General features: G+C 40.6%; 1 protein-coding gene and 1 pseudogene across 1 annotated transcript in view; both read right to left on the reverse strand.

Moving 5' to 3' along the window:
* Positions 1-22,618, reverse strand: part of DNAH8 (dynein axonemal heavy chain 8) — a 367,659-nt gene that overhangs the window by 6,933 nt on the left and 338,108 nt on the right. Inside the window, exons 90-91 of the mRNA XM_059400544.1 lie at positions 19,601-19,753; positions 19,333-19,522 (exon numbers count right to left, since the gene is read on the reverse strand). Of these exons, the coding sequence (XP_059256527.1) occupies positions 19,333-19,522; positions 19,601-19,753 (343 nt within the window). The remainder of the gene's footprint in view (positions 1-19,332; positions 19,523-19,600; positions 19,754-22,618) is intronic.
* LOC132018926 (U4 spliceosomal RNA) lies at positions 12,872-12,992 on the reverse strand (annotated as a pseudogene).

Here is a 22,618-nt window from a genome sequence, read left to right on the forward strand (position 1 = left end):
TCTTCCACATCCTGGCTCATAAGGCACTGACACCCACTGTCAATCAAAAAGCTGAAGTTCTAGGTCAGGTACAAGCCCTAGCGACTGGCCCTTCAGTAGATAGAGTAGGTTGAGTACATGGGAAGAGCATCTGCCATTGCATTGAGGTGGGATGGCATATTGCCAAAGATGGCGGCCAGATTGCCCTCAAAATACAGTGGCTTGGTTAAGGCAGTAACAGCATGTCCTGTGTGTTCTAAACAATGCCCAAGGTAACTTCTAAAGGGGTCTGGGGCCATCCACCAGAGTTCCCAAACGGTAAGGGATTGAAAAATTGATTATATTGGGCCCTCCCTCTGAGAGGAATCTACATTTGTGTAGATACCACATCTGGTCTAAGCCAAGCTTTCCCCTGTCACCACACAAAGCAGGCAATCACCATTAGGGGACTAGAGAAGCTAAGCAGCATGTATGGATACCTTCATTGACTAAGACACTGATCAGGGGTCACATGCCAAAGGTCATGATGTACAGGACTGGGCAAAATCACATGACATGGCATGGCAGCTCCATCTCCCCTACAACCTGCAAGTAGTAGCGGGGGGTGGGAGGGGTACACTGTGAAAGGACAATTGGAATATGAAAGCAGCAGAAGCACCTTAGCCCAATGAGATACGGTAGTCTCAGGCTTTAATACACTACACTTGAATGATCAACTAGTAAGGCCTGTTGCCTCATATGCCGGACTGGGGACCCCTGCTGAGGTCCCTAATCCCATACAGGTATGGAAACTGCGGGGAAACAGCCATTGCCCCAGATCAACATGCTATGCTGCTGAGAACACCAACCCCCACTATGCCTAGGAAAGGAATTACCTACTGGGAATTGCAATGGGATGTCCTGCTGGGATGGGTATTACTTCCACACCCCTGGCTAAGGGGGAGCTACTCAATCTTCCCTGGGATCCCACTGTCCTGCTGCAAGCCAGACCCATTGAAATGTACTATGCCTGAAATGGAAGATGCACCACTGAAAGAGTAGAGAGGGTGGGGTCTGACATATCTCACCCTCAGTCCATCAGCTCACACCTGACAGGGCTGCCTACCTCCATTAACATGGATGGTATGTGCAACCAGGTCAAGTTCCTAAAACTGCCAGTTTCCCTCTCCTCAAGGCCAGGTCGGTATGTAGTTTTCCCCTGGCACAATCCTTTGGCCACAGTCTTTGTCCATTGGCCTGGAGGATGTTCTTACACACACAGAAGCCCTTACTAAATCCATTCAGCAAGCCTGGAATGACAGCCAACAGAGCATGTCCTTACCAAACACTGAAATGTCTCTACTGAGAAAAACTATCCCAACATAGGATGGCCTTGTTATTATTATTATTACTGCCTTGCAAGGAAGCATCTCTGCCATTATGTAAAAAGAAGGCTGTGTGTTCATTCCTGATGAGTCTGCTAATGTATCATCTTTATTAAATCACACGAGGAGATCAGTGAATGGCCTGGGTAATCCAACTCCCAGCCCAGGGGACTTAGTAAATCAGTAGTTTGAACCATGGAGGTCTTGTTGGAGAAAATTTTGACTCATTTTGGAATCATTGTCTTAATCCGTGTTTTCTCTTACATGTATCCATACTTTTGTTGTGGCATCTGCCCGTGGTGTAGCCAATGGCTGCCCAAAGAGCCTCCTCTATGCTAGTGAAACCCCTTGCTGATGGCTCAGGTCTCGTTGCAGAAGAGGGGGGCCCAGGAGATTGTAGGAGCTGGTCATCAAGTGTTGGGGAAGGTCATCAAGAGGACATGGCCACAGGCTGACCCATGAGCTTCACCTGGGCAATTGGAGGCTCCTCCCCACCTTCCCTTTCCTTGAAATGTGTGTTCCACCTGTCTTTCCTGCTACCAGAGGCTGCCCTAAGGACATAGCCTTGAGCTAATAATGTGCTGTTGAGGCCATCTGGAGGATATACATGATTGGACCCAGTTAAGTCCTCTGTGTAAACTTTAAATATTTGGTGTGTGGGTACAGAGATCTGAATAGCTCGTGGCCACCCAAGATAAGTCTCTCTTACAAGTAAGTGCCCTTACTTATAAAACCTGCCACCTACCAATCTGGAGGGCCTGCCTCTTCTTTAGTCTCTCCCTGCCTTCTGCATAAGGGGATTGTTTTACACCTGGAAAGCTCCCTAGGAAGCTATAAACCAAACAGTGACCACAACAATAATAAACAATTCTTTCTTGCAAGTCCTTCCATGAATGTCATTTTCATCATTCAACACTAAGCATACCTCCATGTGGCATATTATATGTTGTGTATCCAAGTAGAGTTGGAATTCAATCGACCCTATTTTGTGATATTTTAAAAATTCATCCATGATCTATGAATCTACAAGGTCATAATGCATAACACATGAGTCTTGGTCTTCACCATCCATCTGCACAAATTGAATAATTGAATTTTTCTCTAATATTTTAAATTCTAACTAAATTGTAAATTTAACCTCTCTCCATATGGCATTCAGGACAATGACACAGGTGCCAGATGATGCATGAGTGGGATTCTCACTCATGTAACACATCTGCTTTGAAGACTTCTGTCATTGTCAGAAAGCTCTAAAAATCTCGAATGCCATTAGGGTGAGAGCATCTCTTATCTCCTCCCTACTGGGGAGTACGCAGGATGTTGTCTAGTTTATGTGAACAGTACCCCTCCTGATTTAGGCAACACCCTTAGTATGCTGGTAGATGGGATCTGGAATACAGATTATCTTGAGCTGTTAAGAAAGGAAAAGGTTAAATAAATGTAGTTGAGGCCTGAAAGTGGAGGGTAGGGGAACTATTCCCTGGGCCATTCTCACCCAGAGAACATGGAGAAGACACATAATTTTTCAAGTCTTCATAGTTTTGCTTTGGCTTCCTGAAAAGAAAAACATGATCTTGTGGAATTCAAACTGCAGTAAATCCACTGAAATCTTCATTATTGAATTTAAAAAAATGAATGACCATCTTTCTTGTCGACTAATATCAAGGCTAATGGAATCAAAATCTGTGTTTTCTGAAGCCTGTATAATTTTAAAAGACGATTGATACATTTTTCTTTATAAAAACTTGAAAAGCAGTACTTTTGTCTTGGCACCAATTTAGTTCTAATAATTCTTAAACAAAATTTCAATCATCAGTGCTGGAAAAGTGATTCATGCATTCATATGTTTGACTCTGAAGCAAGCTGGGGAAAGTCTTCACCAATAATAAACTTCTGTTCATGAGATATAACCACCCACATGGAAATGGGTGATTTGACTATTCAAACATCTGAGTTGCATGCAGTCCAAATGAGATGTTTTGGAAAAAAAAATTTTTTCCCCTTCAAACTCATACAGCACAATGAAATCTTAAAACACTTGTCAAGTATGTTCTTTAAAAAATTCACTGTTAAGCTGGGGTTATACTTTGGAAATTCAGGTCTAAAGTAACACTTGTTATGTCTTAATTCCTATAACAGTAGTAACCCAACATTTCAGCAAACTAATTACTATTGTTTGACGTGTGTAGTCAGTCGGCTTAAAGAAAGCTGTAGAGTTCAAGTGTCACTTCAAACAAGGCCTAAGAAAAGCCTAAAGAAACAACTAATCGGGAAGGTTGCTTGTCTCTGTTTGATCAGGAGGAGGCTGGTATTCTGTAATGACAGTCCTATCAGACATTTTTTTTCTTTAATAAATGAGCCAGTCCTTATGTAATGGGCCTTAGGTTGGGCGGTATTTCCTGTCTTATTAGTTACCAAGCCTCCTGGTAGCATCTCCAAAGATGAGGAGAAATGATGTTCCTGCCACAAGTGTATGACAGGCAGTTTTTTCCCCAAATGAGAAGCAAACGGAGTTCATTAGTAAGTTAAATAAAGGTCAGAAATCATTAAACAAAGATGGGGTTGATCCACCCAGTTGAATCAAAAGGCACCAGGCAGCTCTCCTGATGCTTTGCTAGATGCTGTAAGGTGGGGAATCTTAAACCTGCCTGAAAATTAGAACTATCTGGGAAGCCAGGCCACAGCCCAGATCAATGAAGTCAGAATCTAGAGGTGAGACCCCGGCATCAGCACAGTTTCAAGGCAGGGCTTCTCAAACGTTTATGTTTCATAAATATCTGCTGGGGAAGGAGCTCATATCTAACACACATTATGACTCCGTAGGTAGGTCAAGAGTGGGGCCTGAGGTTCTCTGTTTCTCTCAAGCTCCCAGGTGATACAGAAGCCATTGGCTGGTAGACCACATACTGGGTAGCAAGTCTAAGGTTGGGTTTCTTCACACATTAGAATGACCCAGGTGAGTTTAAGAAACGGATTGTACAGACTCCAGAGGCCTCCTCACCAATTCTGATATAATTAGTCTGGAGCTCCAGGCATTACTATATATTAAATGTCTCTCAGGTCATTCAGTTGGAGAGGCGGATCTGAGAGCCACTGCTCTGTAGAAAGATCTCCACAGCAGGCTACTGGACAGTTCACTGACCCACATTTTTTTAAGGAACAAATTTGACAAGTAGGAACAGAAATGCCTCACAGTACCAGCAAAACATTAGGAAGGCTGTCAGTAGTAGAAGCGGACTCCTTCCAAAGTCCACCGAGGCACACGTGTTCTCTGGGATGTTGTTAATCCAGGACACGGTTGGCTCCAATAGAACCTGAGTTCAAGTGGGAAAGCTGGGCCTAATGGTGGCCTCTGCTTCATCCACCAAAGTGTTAATTTCCTGAGCTGTGCTCTCTTCTCTGTGTGCTACTTTATGCTTCCTTTCCCCTGCCCCAGCCAAACCCTTCCAGTGTTCCCTTAGGAGTGGTTCGATGGTTAACCGACTCTCCCATTTTCCCACCTCTGCACAGGACATTCCATCTTCTTCCTCTTACTGGAGCCCTGCTCAACTCTAAAAACACAGTCCTTCCCAGTTTTTCCTTCACCCTTTATGAGACTCTCTGGTGCTCTGACAAGCACATCCTCTGGCCACATACCCCAAATACTGTCTGCCCCCATTCGCTAAGCATTCTCCATCATCTGGGCTGCTTCAGCCTCCATTCAGAATCTTGACCCCTCCATTCCCCAAACTCATCTTTTCTGAAGACCTCCTGAGCTCCAGCTTTCCTTTACTTCTTTCCTGCCCATCTAGATCCATTCTTTCCACCACTTGCCCCGCAAAACCTCAACCCTAGGTGAATCCAAATGTCCCCCTTCATACGCCTATCCCAGGCCACTGAGCAATAGACAGTTACGTAGTTGCGACTAGCCCTGATGGGATTCTCAAAACCACCCAGCAATATTTCCTTGTCTCCCTCAGTAGCCCACTTTCTCAAACACCTGCCATTCTTCTTAAATCTGTCTTCTGACACCTTCTTGCTCCTGAAATCACTTTGCCTCCTTCTTCAAGGAGAAAATAGAAAGTGTCAGACAGGAAGTGCCTTAACTTCTTGCCATCAATCTGACAAACTCACTTGCACCTACCCTCTTTCCTTCCTTATTATTCTTACTACAACGGGTGTGGTTTCCCTCCACCTGCTCAGAGTGCGTCCCTCCACTTGGGAGCCATTCCCTCTTTGCCTCTTTAACCCCTCTCTGTTATCTTTGCACTCTGTTTTTTTTTTTTTTTTTTACTCTCTCTCCTAGCTTCTTCCCACATGTATTTGAATAGATTTAAGGTTCTCCTACCATTAAAAGAAAAAAAAAAGAGAATCCTATCTTCTTACAACCACTCCTCCAACTTGCTTGTCCTCTTCAAAGCCAAATTTCTTGAGAAATTAAGACAATTTTCCTTCCTGTCCATACTCTGTCTTTCCGTTTCCTGCTGTCTCACTCACTCACCTGAGGTCTCACTCCTCCACTTCTCCATCCACTCCACTGATACTTCCTCTACCAACAGTTTCCTTATCAATAAAGTCATCTGACCACTTTTGGTCCTATCTTACTTGACCTCTAGTAGCATCTGTCACTACTTCCTACTTCCCCCTCTTGTCTGCTACCACACTATGCTTTCTTGTTTTCCCTCTTCCAAGCTCTTTGCATGTGAGAGGACCGTTCACAAGAACTGGGTGATCTGGAACATGGCGATACACAAGCAAATGTAGCAGAATCTTCGTAAGGATGGCTTAGGAGGAAGGTGACTTGATGGTAGTATTGGTAAGGTTCACAGGAAGATGGAATATTCTATATTGGCAGTTGGAAGTGAAGAACCAGAATCTTAAACCAGGACTTTGGATGAGTCAGTCAAAAGTAGGGATAAATAGTTACATCTGTGAGAATGGCTGATGTCATCCACATAGATACCAGGGCCAAGGGCAGAACTTGCTTGAGAAGAACCTACAAAGTAGACCAAGAAACAGTCCTAGGAGAAGGAGAAGGAGAAACAAGGAAGGTAATAAATGAAAACCAAAGTGTGAAAGAGTTTCCAGAATTGACATTCTAGTATAGTGAAGGGGAATGAAGTTGGCAAGAAGGTCACTAGATTTGGTGGCCCTGGAGAGAACAATGATGAGGCTGGCCAGATTACAAGTGATTAGACTGTTGGTAAGGAAGATAAACATGTACAGAAACTAGAATGATAAGGGATGTGGTTGTGACTGAAGCCAGATGCACCTAAGCCCCTCCCACATGAAGGCAAGGAAGATGGGTTGTTACTCAATCTGGAGGCATTTCTAAGATGTCCAGTCCTCTTATCATTCTGTGGCCTGCAGACAGAGCAGGTAAGGACTATCACTCAGATAGAGGTTTAGCACCCTGAGGTTTACCTGGCTTCCTGCAGTTAGAGTCCGTTTTGGTTCTGCAAAAACTGTAGCCATGGGGTATGCTTAGGATTGTTATGGGATTAGAAGAAATCTCCCAGTTCCTTCCAATCACAAAGTTCTGTTAACTCTCGGTGTACTTTTCCACCCCACAAATAACAGGCTTTTATAAGACAAGCATTCAGAGAGTGCTGCTAGTTGATGATGTTGCCTGAAACAAATTCACAGGCAAGAGATTGTAGATGATTTTACTGTATCAAAAGATTACAGGACAAAAAGTATCCCTTGCTTCAGTAAAATCCTCTCTGAAAATCTTGATTTGTACCACTATATAAGTTGTCACTGATATCTGCTATGACAGACTGACGTGGCTTTTTGAGACACTGAAGAGAAAAGAGAAAAACTAATGCAAGTTGGCATCAAGCTCCAGACTGAGTTAAATATTTGGAGAATAATGATACTGCATGCTTCAATTTCCTATAGAGGTGTGAGGCTGGAGACTACATTCAGCTTCTGCACTAGCAGTGCCTGTGAGTCATACCTAACATCAAATGGTAAACCATGGCCATCAATTAAGAGGTTTTACAAGGTGGTCAATACCCACTTGAAATCAAGCTCATAATTCATAGTCCCCACTTATGACACAGACACAAACACACACACAAATGAGAATCAATCAATCATGATGCTCTGAAAAGATACACCTGTAGGAACCAGCGACCGAACAAATCCTTCAAGAATCCTGAGAAGCACAATCTTAAACAATATGTGAACATGTGTACCAATGATTGCCGGGAAACCCCAGTGGAGCACAAAGGTCTCTTGGCCCTGAGAATCCACTGGGAGGCAAATCCATGTGCTGCCAAAAGCCGAGCCATCGAACAAATGTTATGGGGGTCATGGATAGAGAGAACTTGACCACTTTCATAATCAAAACGAACTGACACATGATTGAGCTCATCAACTGCTACAAGAAACGACTGTGAAAGGGGCTGAAAATACCACTCCATGGCGGCTGGCAGATGTGGTCTCTTCAAGTAAGACCGACAAAATATCAGGCCACCATAAGGCAAAGGAGCAATGCTATAAACAGCATCGGCTCAGGCACAGACTGTGTGTTGGGGGTGAGGGACGCAAGTCCTGTCACCGGTCATTGTGGCAATGTGGGTCCTGAAGTCACTTAGGCCCGAGGAGCAATCACCAGAGGCACGATGGGAAAAATACATCAGACATTACTGGATGCCGTATTATAGGAGCATAAAACAAATGGTCATATATGTAAATGTTTTTTTGTATGTCTTATAGCCTAGGTGATTCTGACTATATGTATTTGTGATTAAACTATGGCCTACCCAAACTGCATTGTGTTTTACTTAAACATGTTTTTTTTTTTTAATTTAAAAAACCTCATTTGCTTAAATACCTGGAGCCAAAGAAAGAAATTTCATCAACGGAGACTAGATTAGAATATATAAAACCCAGGAGATCTAGTCATGCTGAGAAATCAATTATTAAGGTCAAATAGTGACCAGAGAGGCTTCCAATTGGAAAGCACTTTATCTGCCGGCACACTGCCTGTGAACATGCATGCAGCTAGTGTAATCTTTATGTTTTCCAGATTTGGTCAGGTAATATGGAACAGAAAGTAAATTGTTTCTCATGTCAAGAGAAGGAAAAGGAAGTAGACAAGTGATTAGTGTGCAGAGAAAGTTGACTTCTGCTCTTCTATGCTATAAATAGAAAGCAATCATAGATATGCTTGTGTGTAAAGGTAACATGCTTAAATAAGTCCAGGGCTTTCTAAGACATGGAGAGTCATGAGAGAAAAAAATCAAAGTTTAAGCTGAAAATAGAAATGAAGAGGAGAGAAAGGATTAGTATCATGAACAAAGAGAGAAAACATGTATGTCTGTATTTGTATTTCTGTAAATGTTCTGGCTTGTTAATATTTCTTAAGAATAGTATCAATTAAAGGTTAGTTCATATTAATACTTTGCTATTTTAAGTCATAATTCTAATGGGGAAAAAAGCAATCATTGAAAGAGATTGTGTGTTGTGATACACGACTTAATTTGTCTGCATCTATGGAAAGCCAGGGATCAACCAACCCTTCTCTCTCGGCTTCTGAATATCAAAAATGTACTTAATGACCTCACATCCTTTTAAAAATCACTGATCTTTATCCATCTCCTGAACTCCAAGTGGGCCAACACGCCTCTCCTCCTGGATGTCCTACCAGCACTAGCTGACAATTCGAGTATTTCTTGTTTTCCTCTCAACCTGTCCCTCTTCCAGGGCTTCTTGTCTAGAACAGCCCTTCAATCCCAGCCATTGCCTCTCTCTGTTCTCTCAAAGATCCCCCATTTAATCTCCCCATCAAATCTGTCCCTTCCTCTTCACCTGGTTAAGATCCCAGGCTCTCTTCCTTGGACTTGGTAAGTCTCATTGCTCTGGACCTCCATATACGAGCCTACCCTCTACCTTCTCCTGGGATTATCTTGTGATCTCTGTGGACTTCCAATTGCCTTTATGATGTGGCCTAACCTCCACCAGAAGACTCTGCACTCCAGCCTCACTGCCACCCTCCTCTGCTCCCTCTTCCTGAGCCCTGGCCATACTGTTGTCCTTCTTTCCTCAAGCCTCTGGCTGGAATGCCCTTTTCTGGAGTCCCTGCAAATCCTACTCTGTGCTTCCTGTGTAAAGCTCTTCTGGTCTTATGAAGCTCTTCCCCTTGGCCGAATTCATCTCCCTGTCCTCTGTACTACTGTGGCACTCAGTTCTCACTTGGGTGGAGCACTTATCGCATTATGTTAAAGTTGCTGATGGGTCTGTCTTACCAATCAGATTACGAGCTCCTTTAGGGGGTGAATTGGGTCTCAAATCTCTCTCCATTGAAAGCACCTAACGGAAGGGCTGGCAAATGGAAGATGGTTAGACAACCCTAATTAAGTTAAGTGTTATTTCTTCAGGCCCTCAAGCCAGGAATTACCTGGTGACAGCTCACTCAAATTGAGGGCTGGTAAGGAGGAAAGAGAGATTCATAAATAGATTCACAATCTTAGAACCATCATAAAAATGTTTCCTCCCCAAACTCAGTGGAAATTCTGGGAGAAAAATAGATAAGTGAAATCTAGGAGCTGTCCTTTACAAATCTAAAGCCTATTAAAATAATAGTACACTGTGTATAGTTTTGTAAGCTCATAAAAACAGCCATGGTTAGTGTTTAAGTTTAGAAAATGTTTAGATATTTGAAAATGCATGAAGTGAATAAATGTATGTGTATGGAGAACAATTCTGGTGTACCATTTTTTTAAAAAAGGTTTTGTTTATTTACTTGACAGACAGAGATCATAAGTAGGCAGAGAGGCAGGCAGAGAGAGAGGAGGAAGCAGGCTCCCTGCTGAGCAGAGAGCCCAATGTGGGACTCAACCCAAGGACCCTGAGATCATGACCTGAGCTGAAGGCAGAGACTTTAACCCACTGAGCCACCCAGGTGCCCCTGATGTACCATTTTTTGAACTATTATTTATTTACACAAAGAAAATTGCACAAGTTGTAAGTGTACAGCAGCTTGATGAATTTTCACCAGGAGAATAGCCATGTAACCAACATCTAGATCAAGAAATGGAACATTGCTTGACCTCCAGGAATCTCCTTGTGCCCTTCTGCAATTACTGCCTTCTGTCTCAAGGGCAACCACTAGTCTAACTTTTAACACCATGGATTTCTGTCTTGCCTGCTTTGATTCATTGTATAAATGGAATTGTACAGTATACCTACATTACACATAGACTATAATGTATACAGTATAACACACTGTAATGTGTTCTGTTTTATTTCCTTCACTTAATATTTTATGAGAGTCAACCATATTGTGAGTAGCAATAATGCTTCCTAAATTTGTACATGTGAATATTTTTTAGATTGTATTACTAGTGGAGCTATAAGGTGCTGAACTGTAAGGAACCCAACATAACTTTATTTTGGCCAGGAATTACCTCAAGTAGCTATGAAACCAGAAGTCAACCACAGGAAAAAAATCTGGAAAGACCCCAAATACATGGAGAATAAGTAACATGCAACTAAACAACGAATCAGCCAACCATGAAATCAAACAAGAAATTTTAAAAATACACGGAAACACATAAAAGTGAAAAAACAATGGTCCCAAACCTTTGGGATACAGCAAAAGTGGTTCTAAGAGGGACGTATTAATAATAAATGCCTAGCTTAAGAAGCAAGAAAAGTCTCAAAAAAACAACCTAACCTTGTACCTAGAGGAGCTAGGATAATAGCAACAAATAAACCCTAAGCCAGCAGAAGGAAGGAAATAATAAAGATTAGAGCAGAAATAAATGATATACAAACTAAAGAAACAATAGAACAGATCAATGAAACCAGGAGCTGGTTCCTTGGAAAAAATTAATAAAACTGATAAACCTCTAGCCAGACTTATCAAAAAGAAAAGGGGCCCAAATAAATAAAGTCACAAATGAAAGAGAAGTAACAACCAACATTACAGAAATACAAACAACTAGAAAAGAATATTAAGAAAAATTATATGCCTACACATTGGACAGGATATAAGAAATGGATAAATTCCTAGAAACATACTAGATACCAAAACTGAAACAGGAAGAAATAGAATATTTGAATAGATAGATATCCAGCAAAGACATTGAATCAATAACCAAAAACTCCCAACAAACACAAATCTAGGACCAGATGGATTCATAAGTGAATTCCTTTTTTGTTTTTAATTTAGTTTTTTTCAGTGTTCCAAAATTCATTGTTTATGCACCACACCCAGTGCTCCATGCAATACCTGTCCTCCATAATACCCACCACCAGGCTCCCCAAACTCCCACCTCCTCCCCTCCAAAATCCTCAGTTTATTTCTCAGAGTCTACAGTCTCTCATGGTTTGTCTCCCTTCCGATTTCCCCCAACTCACTTCTCTCCATCTCCGCATGTCCTCTGTGTTATTCCTTATGCTCCACAAGTAAGTGAAACCACATGATAATTGACTCTCTCTGCTTGATGTATTTCATTCAGCATAATCTCTTCCAGTCCCGTCCATGTTGATACAAAAGTTGGGTATTCATCCTTTCTGATGGAGGCATAATACTCTATTGTATATATGGACAATATCTTCTTTATCCATTCGTCTGATGAAGGGCATCTTGGTTCTTTCCACAGTTTGGCAATTGTGGCCATGCTGCTATGAACATTGGGGTATAGATGGCCCTTCTTTTCACTCCATCTGCATCTTTGGGGTAGTAGTAGTGCAATTGCAGGGTCATAAGGAAGCTCTAAATTTTCTTTTTCTTTTTCTTTTTTTTAAAATTTCTTTTCAATGTTCCAGAATCCATTGTTTATGCACCACACCCAGGGTTCCATGCAATACATGCCCTCCATAATACCCACCACCAGGCTTACCCAACCCCCTACCCTCTCCTCTCCTAAACCTTCAGTTTGTTTTAATTTCTTAAGGTGTCTCCACAGTTTTCCAAAGTGGCTGCACCAACTTGCATTCCCACCAACAGTGTAAGAGGTTTCCCCTTTCTCCACATCCTCTCCAACACTTGTTGTTTACTGTCTTGTTAATTTTGGCCATTCTAACTGGGGTAAGGTGGTATCTCAGTGTGGTTTTGATTTGAATCTCCCTGATGGCTAATGATGATGAATGTTTTTTCATGTGTCTATTAGCCAGTTGTATGTCTTCTTTGGAGAAGTGTCTGTTCATGTCTTCTGCCCATTTTTTGATGTGATTATCTGTCTTGTGTATGTTGAGTTGGAGGAGTTCTTTATAGATCTTGGATATCAGACCTTTGTAGTGTCATTTGCAAATATCTTCTCCTATCCTGTGGGTTGCCCCTTTGTTTTGTTGACCATTTCCTTTGCTGTGCAGAAGCTTTTGATCTTAATGAAATACCAAAAGTTCATTTTCACTTTTGTTTCCTTTGCCTTTGGAGACATATCTTGAAAGAAGTTGCTGTGGCCGATGTCAAAGAGGTTACTGCTTATGTTCTCCTCTAGGATTTTGATAGATTCCTGCCTCACATTGAGGTCTTTTATCCATTTCAAGTTTATTTTTGTATATGGTGTAAGTGAATGGTTGAGTGTCATTCTTCTATACATAGCTATCCAATTTTCCCAGCACTATTTATTGAAGAGACTGTCTTTTTTCAATTAGCAATAATCGCGCCTCGGATAAACCTCATTGGCTATGATACTGCCACTGTGCAAAGCTTCTTTTTTCTACTGTATAATTTTTCCTGCTTTGTCGAAGACTATTTGACCATAGAGTTGAGGGTCCATATCTGGGCTCTCTACTCTTTACACCTTAAAGAACTGGAGAATCAACAACAAATTAAGCCAACCCCACACAAAAGAAGGAAAATAATCAAGATCAGAGCAGAGATCAATGAGATAGAAACTACAGATTCACTAGAAAATATCAACGAAATGAGAAGCTGGTTTTTTGAAAGAATCAGTAAGATTGAAAAACCACAGGCCAAACTAATCCAAAAGAAAAGAGAGAGGACCCAAATTAATAAAATTATGAATGAAAAGGGAAAGATCATGACTAACAGCAAGGAAATAGAAACAATCATCAGAAATTATTATCAACAGTTACATGCCAATAAGTTAAGGAACCTAGACAAAATGGATGCATTCCTGGAAACCCATAAACTTCCAAAACTGAATCAGGAAGAAATTGACAACCTTCATAGGTGAATTCTACCAAACATTTAAAAAAGAGTTAATGCATATTCTTATTTGGTGACTAAGAAAACATTTTTTTTTAACTTTTTTTTAAAACTTATTTTCAGCGTAACAGTATTCATTGTTCTTGCACCACACCCAGTGCTCCACGCAATCCATGACCTCTCCAATACCCACCACCTGGTTCCCTCAACCTCACCCCCGACCCCTTTAAAACCTTCAGATTGTTTTTCAAAGTCCATAGGTTCTCATGGTTCATCTCCCCTTCCAATTTCCCTCAACTCCCTTCTCCTCTCCATCTCCCCTTGTCCTCCATGCTATTTGTTACGCTCCACAAATAAGTGAAACCATATGATAATTGACTCTGCTTGACTTATTTCACTCAGCATTATCTAGATAACATATTTTTAAAAATTATGTTAAAATTGTCCAAAGAAACACTATTTTTCTCACACTATTACAAAAAATAGAAAGGGAAGGAAAACTTCCAGATTCATTTTACAAGGCCAGTATTACCCCGATACCAAAACCAGATAAAGACATCATAAAAAAGAGAACCACAGGCCAATACCTCTGATGAACACAGATGCAAAAATCCTCAATAAAATACTAACAAACCTAATCCAACAATACATTAAAAAAAATCATTCACCACAATCAATCATGTATTCCTGGGATACATGGATCACTCAATATTCACAATTCAATCAATGTGATACATCACATTAATAAGAGAGAGGGTAAGAATAATATGATCATTTCTCTCTTTTTTAAAAGGTTTTATCAATTTATTTGACAGAGAGATAGTAAGAGAAGGAACACAAGGAAGGGGACCAGGAGAGGGAGAAGCAGACTCCCTACTGAGCAGGGAATGGGGCTCCGTCCCAGGATCCTGGGATCATGACCTGAGTCAGAGGCAGACACTTAATGACTGAACCACCCAAGTGCCCGCATACAATCTTTTCAATGGATCCAGGAAAAGCATTTGATAAAGTACAATATCCATTCATGAAAAAACCCTCAATAAAGTACATTTAGAGGGAACATACCTCAACATAATAAAGGCCATCTATAAAAAGTCCTCAGCTCACATCATCCTAAATAGGGGAAAACAGAACTTTTCCTCTAGAGTCAGAAATAATACAGGGATGTCCACTCTCATCACTTTTTTTCAACATAGTGCTAGAAGTCCTAGCCATAGCAACCAAACAACAAATAGAAATAAAAGGTACTCAAATAATCAAGGAAGAAGTCAAACTTTTACGATTTGCATATGACATGATACTCTGTACAGAAAATCCTAACGTCTCCACCAAAAAACTGCTAGAATTCATACAGTCAAGTTGCAAGAAACAAAATCAGTGTACAGAAATGTTGTATTTTTTTTAAATTTTTAAAAAATTTTTTATTTTTTATAAACATATATTTTTATCCCCAGGGGTACAGGTGTATTTCTATACACCAATAATAATGCAGCAGAAAGAGAAAATAGGGACTCAATCCCATTTACAATTGCATTTAAAAAAATAAGATACTTAGGAATAAACCTAACTAAAGAAGTGAAAGACCTGTACCCTGAAAACTATAAAAACTGATGAAAGAAATTGAAGATGACACAAAAAACTGGAAAGACAGTCCATGACCATGGATCATTAGAACAAATATTGTTAAAATATCTAACCTACTCTATGTTCTCCTCTAGGATTCTGATGGATTCTTGTCTCACGTTGAGGTCTTTTATCCATTTCCAGTTTATCTTTGTGTACAGTGTAAGAGAATGGTCGAGTTTCATTCTTCTACATATAGCTGTCCAGTTTTCCCAGCACCATTTATTGAAGAGACTGTCTTTTTTCTACTGTATATTTTGTCCTGTTTTGTTGAAGATTATTTGACCATAGAGTTGAGGGTCCATATCTGGGCTCTCTACTCTGTTCCACTGGTCTATGTGTCTGTTTTAATGCCAGTACCATGCTGTCTTGGTGATCACAGCTTTGTAGTAAAGCTTGAAATCAGGTAACGTGATGCCCCCAGTTTTATTTTTATTTTTAGTTTTTTTTAAAAGATTTTATTTATCTATTTAACAGACAGAGATCAGAAGTAGGCAGAGAGGCAGGCAGAGAGAGAGGGGAAAGCAGGCTCCCTGCTGAGCAGAGAGCCTGATGTGGGGCTCGATCCCAGAACCCTGAGATCGTGACCTGAGCCAAAGGCAGAGGCTTTAACCCACTGAGCCACCCAGGGGCCCCGCCCCCAGCTTTATTTTTGTTTTTCAACATTTCCTTAGCGATTCGGGGTCTTCTGGTTCCATACAAATTTCTGAATTATTTGCTCCAGCTGTTTGAAAAATACTGGTGGAATTTTGCTCGGAATGGCATTAAAAGTATAGATTGCTCTAGGCAGTATAGACATTTTAATATTGTTTATTCTTCCAATCCAAGAGCATGGAATGGTCTTCCATCTTTTTGTGTCTTCTTCAATTTCTTTCATGAGTGTTCTGTAGTTTCTCGAGTACAGATCCTTTACCTCTTTGGTTAGGTTTATTCCCAGTATCTTATGGTTCTTGGTGCTATAGTAAATGGAATCAATTTTCTAATTTCCTTTTCTGTATTTTCATTGTTAGTGTATAAGAAAGTCACTGATTTCTGTACATTGACTTTGTATCCTGCCACGATACTGAATTGCTGTATGAGTTCTAGTAGTTTGGGGGTGGAGTCTTTTGGGTTTTCCATATAAAGAATCATGTCATCTGTGAAGAGAGAGAGTTTGACTTCTTCATTGCCAATTTGGATACCTTTTATTTCTCTTTGTTGTCTGATTGCTGTTACTAGGACTTCTAATACTATGTTGAATAAGAGTGGTGAGAGTGGGCATCCTTGTCGTGTTCCTGATCTCAACGGGAAGGCTGTAAGCTTTTTCCCATTGAGGATGATATTTGCTATGGGTCTTTCAAAGATAGATTTTATGAAGTTCAGGAATGTTCTCTCTATCCCTATACTTTGAAGCGTTTTAATCAGGAATGGAGACTGGAAGAGATTATGCTGAGTGAAATAAGTCAAGCAGAGAGAGTCAATTATCATATGGTTTCACTTATTTGTGGAGCATAACAAATAGCATGGAGGACAAGGGGAGATGGAGAGGAGAAGGGAGTTGAGGGAAATTGGAAGGGGAGGTGAATCATGAGAGACTATGGACCCTGAAAAACAATCTGAGGGGTTTGAAGTGGCGGGGGGGGGGGGGGGGGAGGTTGGGGGAACCAGGTGGTGGGTATTAGAGAGGGCACGGATTGCATGGAGTATAGGGTGTGGTGCAAAAACAATGAATACTGTTATGCTGAAAATAAAAAATTAAAAAAAAATCTAACCCACCCAAAGAAATCTATACACTTAATGCAATCCTTATCAAAATACCAACAGCATTTTTCATAGAGCTAGAACGAACAGTCCTAAAATTTATATGGAATCACAAAAGACCCTGAATAGCCAAAGGAATCTTGGAAAAGCTGAGCAAAGCTGGAGACATCACAATTCCAGACTTCAAGTTATATTACAAAGTTATAGTGACCAAGACTCTATAGTCCTGGCACAGAAATGGACACACAGATCAATGGAACAGAATGGAAAATCCAGAAATTAATCCACAATCACATAGTCAATTAATCTTCAACAAAGCAAGAAAGAATATTCAATGGTAAAAAGACAGTCTGTTCAACAAATAGTGTTGGGAAAACTGAACAGCAACATTTAAAAGAATGAAACTGGACCACTTTTTCCACCATACACAAAAATAAGCTCAAAGCGGATTAAAGGCCCAAATATGAAATCTGAAACCATAAAAATCCTAGAAGAGAACACAACCAATGACCTCTTTGACATGGGCTGGAGCAACTTCTTTCTAGGTATATCTCCTGAGAAAAGGGGAACAAAAGCAAAAATAAACTATTAGGGCTACGTCAGAATAAAAATCTTCTGCAGTCAGCAAAACTAAAAGGCAGCCTAAAGAATGGGAGAAGATATTTGCAAATGACATATCCTAAAAAGGGTTAGTATCCAAAATACATAAAGAACTTGTGAAACTCAATATCCCAAAAATGAATAATCCAATTAAAATATAGGCAGAAAACATGAATAGACATTTTTCTGAAGAAGACACGCAGGTGGCCAAGAGACACATGAAAAGATGCTTAGCATCACTTATCATCAGGGAAATGCAAATCAAAAGTACAAGAGATATCACCTTACAACTGTCAGAATGGCTAAAATCAACAACACAAGAAACATGAGGTGTTGGCAAGGATGGAGAGAAAGGGGAACATTGTTGGTGGGAATGCACACTGGTGCAGCCACTCTGGAAAACAGTATGGAAGTTCCCCCAAAAAGTTAAAAATAGAACTCCTCTATGATCCAGCAATGACCCTACTAGGGGTCATTGGGATACACACACCCTCAAAGGGATACACACACCCTGATATTTATAGCAGCATTATCTACAATAACCAAATTATGGAAATAGTCCAAGTGTGCATCAACTGATGAATGGATAAAGAAGAGATGTTATAGACACACACACACACACACACACACACACACACACAGGCATATTACTCAGCCATAAAAAAGGGAATGAAATCTTACCATTTGCAACAACATGGATGGAGCTAGAATATTACGCTACGCAAAATAAGTGAGAGAAAGATAATATCATCTGATTTCGTGCATACATGAAATTTAAGGGGGGAAAATGAATAAGCAAAGGGAATAATACACAGAGAGAAAGGCAAACAGAGAAACAGACCAGTAACTATGTTACCAGAGGGGAAAGGGGTGGAGAGATGGGTGATACAGGTGATGGGGATGAAGGAACACCCTTGCTGTGATGAGCACTGGGTGATGCATGGAAGCAATGAATCACTATATTGTACACAGGAAACTAATATTACACTGTAGGTTAACTAACTAGAATTTAAATAAAAACTTTAAAAGAAAGAATTACTTCAAGTAAAACTATCCACATTATAGTAGACAAAAAAGTTGCCATGTTTCAGAACTTTATGAATGCCACATTTTTTTTAAAAGATTTTATTTATTTATTTGACAGAGAGAAATCACAAGTAGATGGAGAGGCAGGCAGAGAGAGAGGAAGGGAAGCAGGCTCCCTGCCGAGCAGAGAGCCCGATGCGGGACTCGATCCCAGGACCCTGAGATCATGACCCGAGCCGAAGGCAGCGGCTTAACCCACTGAGCCACCCAGGCTCCCCTGAACGCCACATTTTTAAAGTCTGAAACACTAACCATGGTGGTTTTGATGAGCTTGCCAAATGATATATAGTTTATTATTATTTCAATAGACATCTAGTCAGTAATTTAGTAAAAATGTCTAGAGTGAAGGAAGAAATGCAGCAGAATCACAAAGCACAATTTCAGGGGAGGAACTGAGTGGGGACAGACTCTAGAAGTTCACTCCACAAAAGTTTTGCCACAGGATGGTTTTTGAAATCAGTCTAATTTCCTGAAATCTGGAAACAATTTTTGCCTATGTGGGTGCTTCATGTTTGGCATTTTCATAAAAATTTAAAATTAGGATTTGAACAATACTTTACTATTTCACATGTCCTCACCACAGGCTTGCTGAGGCAGATGAGAAGAAAAATGGAAGGGTTGCTTCCATTATTGTGGAAGCAATGATAGAATGAATTTCAGATCAAATTTATAAAACAAATACAGAAGGTTCATCTGTGGTTTCCAGCATTTGAAAACATGTCTTCAGCACTTAGCAAGCTGTACCTCCAGTGGTATTATAATATGTATTTATTACACAGCGCTACTACACCCTCATCCTCCAACTTTGCCCACTCTCTTATGAGCACCTACCTTGGGGATTAAAGAAACCAGTCATCCAAAATGCATTGGGCCTCCCTTCAAATATCCAAGTAGAAAACTGAGCATTTCTTTCCAGAAGTTCAGTAAACCAGAAGCCCAGTGTGGATGAATCCCAGGACACTCTTTTCCAGATCTGAGGTATGCGAGCATCATACATGTTGTCCAGGGCATCTCTCAAATTCTGAAAAGGAGTGAGTGAAAAGATAAGAATGGGCAACACCAACAAAAGAGGGAAATGAAAATTGAGATCATAGCTCACCTCACTCATAATGATTGTCCCTTCAATGGCCAATTTTAGATCACTCAGGCTACTGCGAAGTATTGAGATGACTTTTTGCATTCTGTCAATTTCTTGTCTAAGAAATATGTTCATTGAATTGAGATGTCCCATCTTTATCAAACGAGCTTTCACCTTAAAAAAAAAAAAAGCATACAAGAAAGGATTTTTTTTTTTTTAATCATCTGTCATTTCTCTTCCAATGAGCTCTTCTTTTTCTATTCTTTTTCTTCCTCTGGATATATCTCTACTAGACCAAATGGATTCTAAAATATCTCTTGCGGAACCAAACTTGACATTAAATTCCCCATTTTCCAGGCCTCAAAAACTACTGTTCAACTAAAATGGTTTTTATTCCCTACTGATTGTACTTAGTTGGTAATTGGAAATGTACTTTAAAAAGCTGAAACAAAATTGTACCTTTTCCCCCTTTCAAATGATTAAGTGCTAAGTGTCAGTTAAATATTCTTTTGCAATCTAACCTTTGTAAAAGTACAGTTTGGCATGTTTTTTTTTTCATAATGCTTACAGAGTCGTTATTAGAAATGTCACAGAAAGTTAATATGGCCAAAATCTTTACAGAGCAAGCAACCGATGAATCATTGGCTGCAGCTTCCTAAGATCATTATTGCCCTGGTTAGGTGGTCTCAAGAGAGCCTTTCCTAATCTAATCAATGAAAATATTTGACTTTGTGTGAGAGCCATTAAGCACCTGTCATTTGCCCCTTTAGTATACCATTTATTGACCATTCGAAGAGATCAATATAAAAGCATCTGGTTCTGGGAATAATAAAATATAATAATTATTGGAAAATAAGCCAATATATATGCATATTTGAATTTAGTGACCTATCCCCAAGAAAAGGCTGACTACGAATATCGGCAAGAACTCATACGAAGATCTGAAGTTTCTCCTTGCCACAATCGAGATGCCAGTATAGGAAGGGTAAGGAGAGACGCATGGAGGGGGACAGAATTTAGAGAGATGTACTGGTCCACAGAACCACCAGAAAGCCAGCTGCAGGATTCTCTGCTGGAGACACCCACAGCCCCCCTTCTTGAGTCATGGAATGTTAAAGACGATGGACTTCAGGCTCATCTGGGCCATTCCCCTCATTTTCCAGAACACGTTTGCAACCATGGTGCTCAAGTGTCTCATTCAGCAACCATGGTGCTGACGTGTCCCTTTCCTGCAGCTGGGCCACTTCTAATGAACAAGGGATGAAGAGGGGAAGCACAAACTCAGGGAAGCGGTGATATAAAATCGGACAGTCCAAGTGGGAGTGTCTGGGCAGGGAGAGCAAATGATATTGCAATCCCAAACATGCTGGTGGAGGTCCCTAACACAGTCACCATACCAACCTTCAGGCATCCTCCTAAATTCCTGGTTCTGGAATTTACATTTTTACAGGCTCCACTGCCTCCTTCTCATCTTGAGCCCTTCAGCCTCCAGCCCCCTTTAAATCATGACTACTCTGTAGAAATTCACACTGAAGGAAGAAGGAAATTATGGAAATACTTTTGCAGCCCCCATAAGTGGGAAATTCAGCCCGGGTACTGGCACCATGTCACATCAATAGCCCAGCTACCTTTTAATATGCTAACAGCCCCAAACTAATCACCTTGCCCTACTTACAGCTATTTATTTATTTATTTTCAGCATAACAGAATTCATTGTTTATGCCTACTTACAGTTTTAAATGAGAAAATTCTTTTGCAATAGAGACAAGCTTAGGAAAAACTGAAACTCTTGAAAATCTAATTTTAGTACTGGTTTTACTTTGAATATGGTTATTGTTCCAGCCTAAAATTATCTTTTTATTAATAAGAAGAAAGATGTGTTGCAGTCTTACATAGGATTTTCATTATGTTTCCGGGACCCGGTAGTCTCTTCTTGAGTGATGTGGCTGCGTTTTTACCATGGAAGTCAATAGTATAATTATATTTCAATTTACAAAATTCACTTTACAGCCACATTTTCAAGAATACATCTCTCAGAAGTGAAATAAAGGACACTAAAAGGTAAGTGATCTTGGAGGAGGAAGCCGTTTTAGCTGCTCTAGTACAAACTCCTTCCCATTTAGCAAACCACTTAGCGACATCCCTCGCGTTCAGTCCCTGCTAGAGAACTGCCAGAACAGAGAACTTGGGGAAGTGGCCCTGACCAAGCCTGGATAGCTCAAATTATCCCAAGATCCTGGCCCCGCTCCTCTGGTAATACGAACCTGTGGTCTAGTCAACCAGAGTGAGTTTTAGCTCACCTTCATGTGCCAGCTTTGAAAATGTTTGCAGGCAGGTTTTATGCCTCACCTGTCTCCTGAAGATCACTTACAATGAGCCACTGAAAGTATGTACTTACACCATGTATCCGTCTGCAAAAATGCTCCCCCCCTACTACAAATATCTCTATGTGAAGCAATGGATTTCAGTATCTTGGCCAAATGCCTTGGTACCTATTTACATAACAGAAGCAAAAACCATTTTAAGAAGCCAGAAAATGTTTTTTATTGTTGAGGGTACTCATTGCAGTGGGAGGCCTGTACTCAAGCAGCCTCGGGGCTCCCAGCAAACAAGATCAATTTTCCCCGGACTTGGGAAAGCAAGTCAGGGTAGACACAAGACCACAGTTACACCAGTACTAGGGCGTTAGCCTCTCTCTTCTTGGTTGAAGAGCTACCCTTGACTCAGCCACATCTGGGACTCTGACCGTCAGCAGTGAGGAGTGGAGGCTGAAAACAAGAGAGAGGAGGTCCTAGATGGCCAGAGGACACAACCCCGTCTTCTTGCGTGAAGAAGGAGACCAAGAAAGACCAAGAAAGAGGACCTTTCACAGAAATTTCAACCACCCAGAAGTTTTACCACAATTAAGGATTTCTTTTCTTTTCTTTCTTTCTTTCTTTTTTTTTTTTTTTTTTTAGATCAGCTGTTCTCAAAGATCCCCTCAGGCCCAGAGAGGCTTTCAGGGAGTCCACAAAGTTAAATGTTTTTCATAGTAATCCT

Source organism: Mustela nigripes, chromosome 5 (assembly GCF_022355385.1).
Source record: "Mustela nigripes isolate SB6536 chromosome 5, MUSNIG.SB6536, whole genome shotgun sequence".
Taxonomy (NCBI): domain Eukaryota; kingdom Metazoa; phylum Chordata; class Mammalia; order Carnivora; family Mustelidae; genus Mustela; species Mustela nigripes.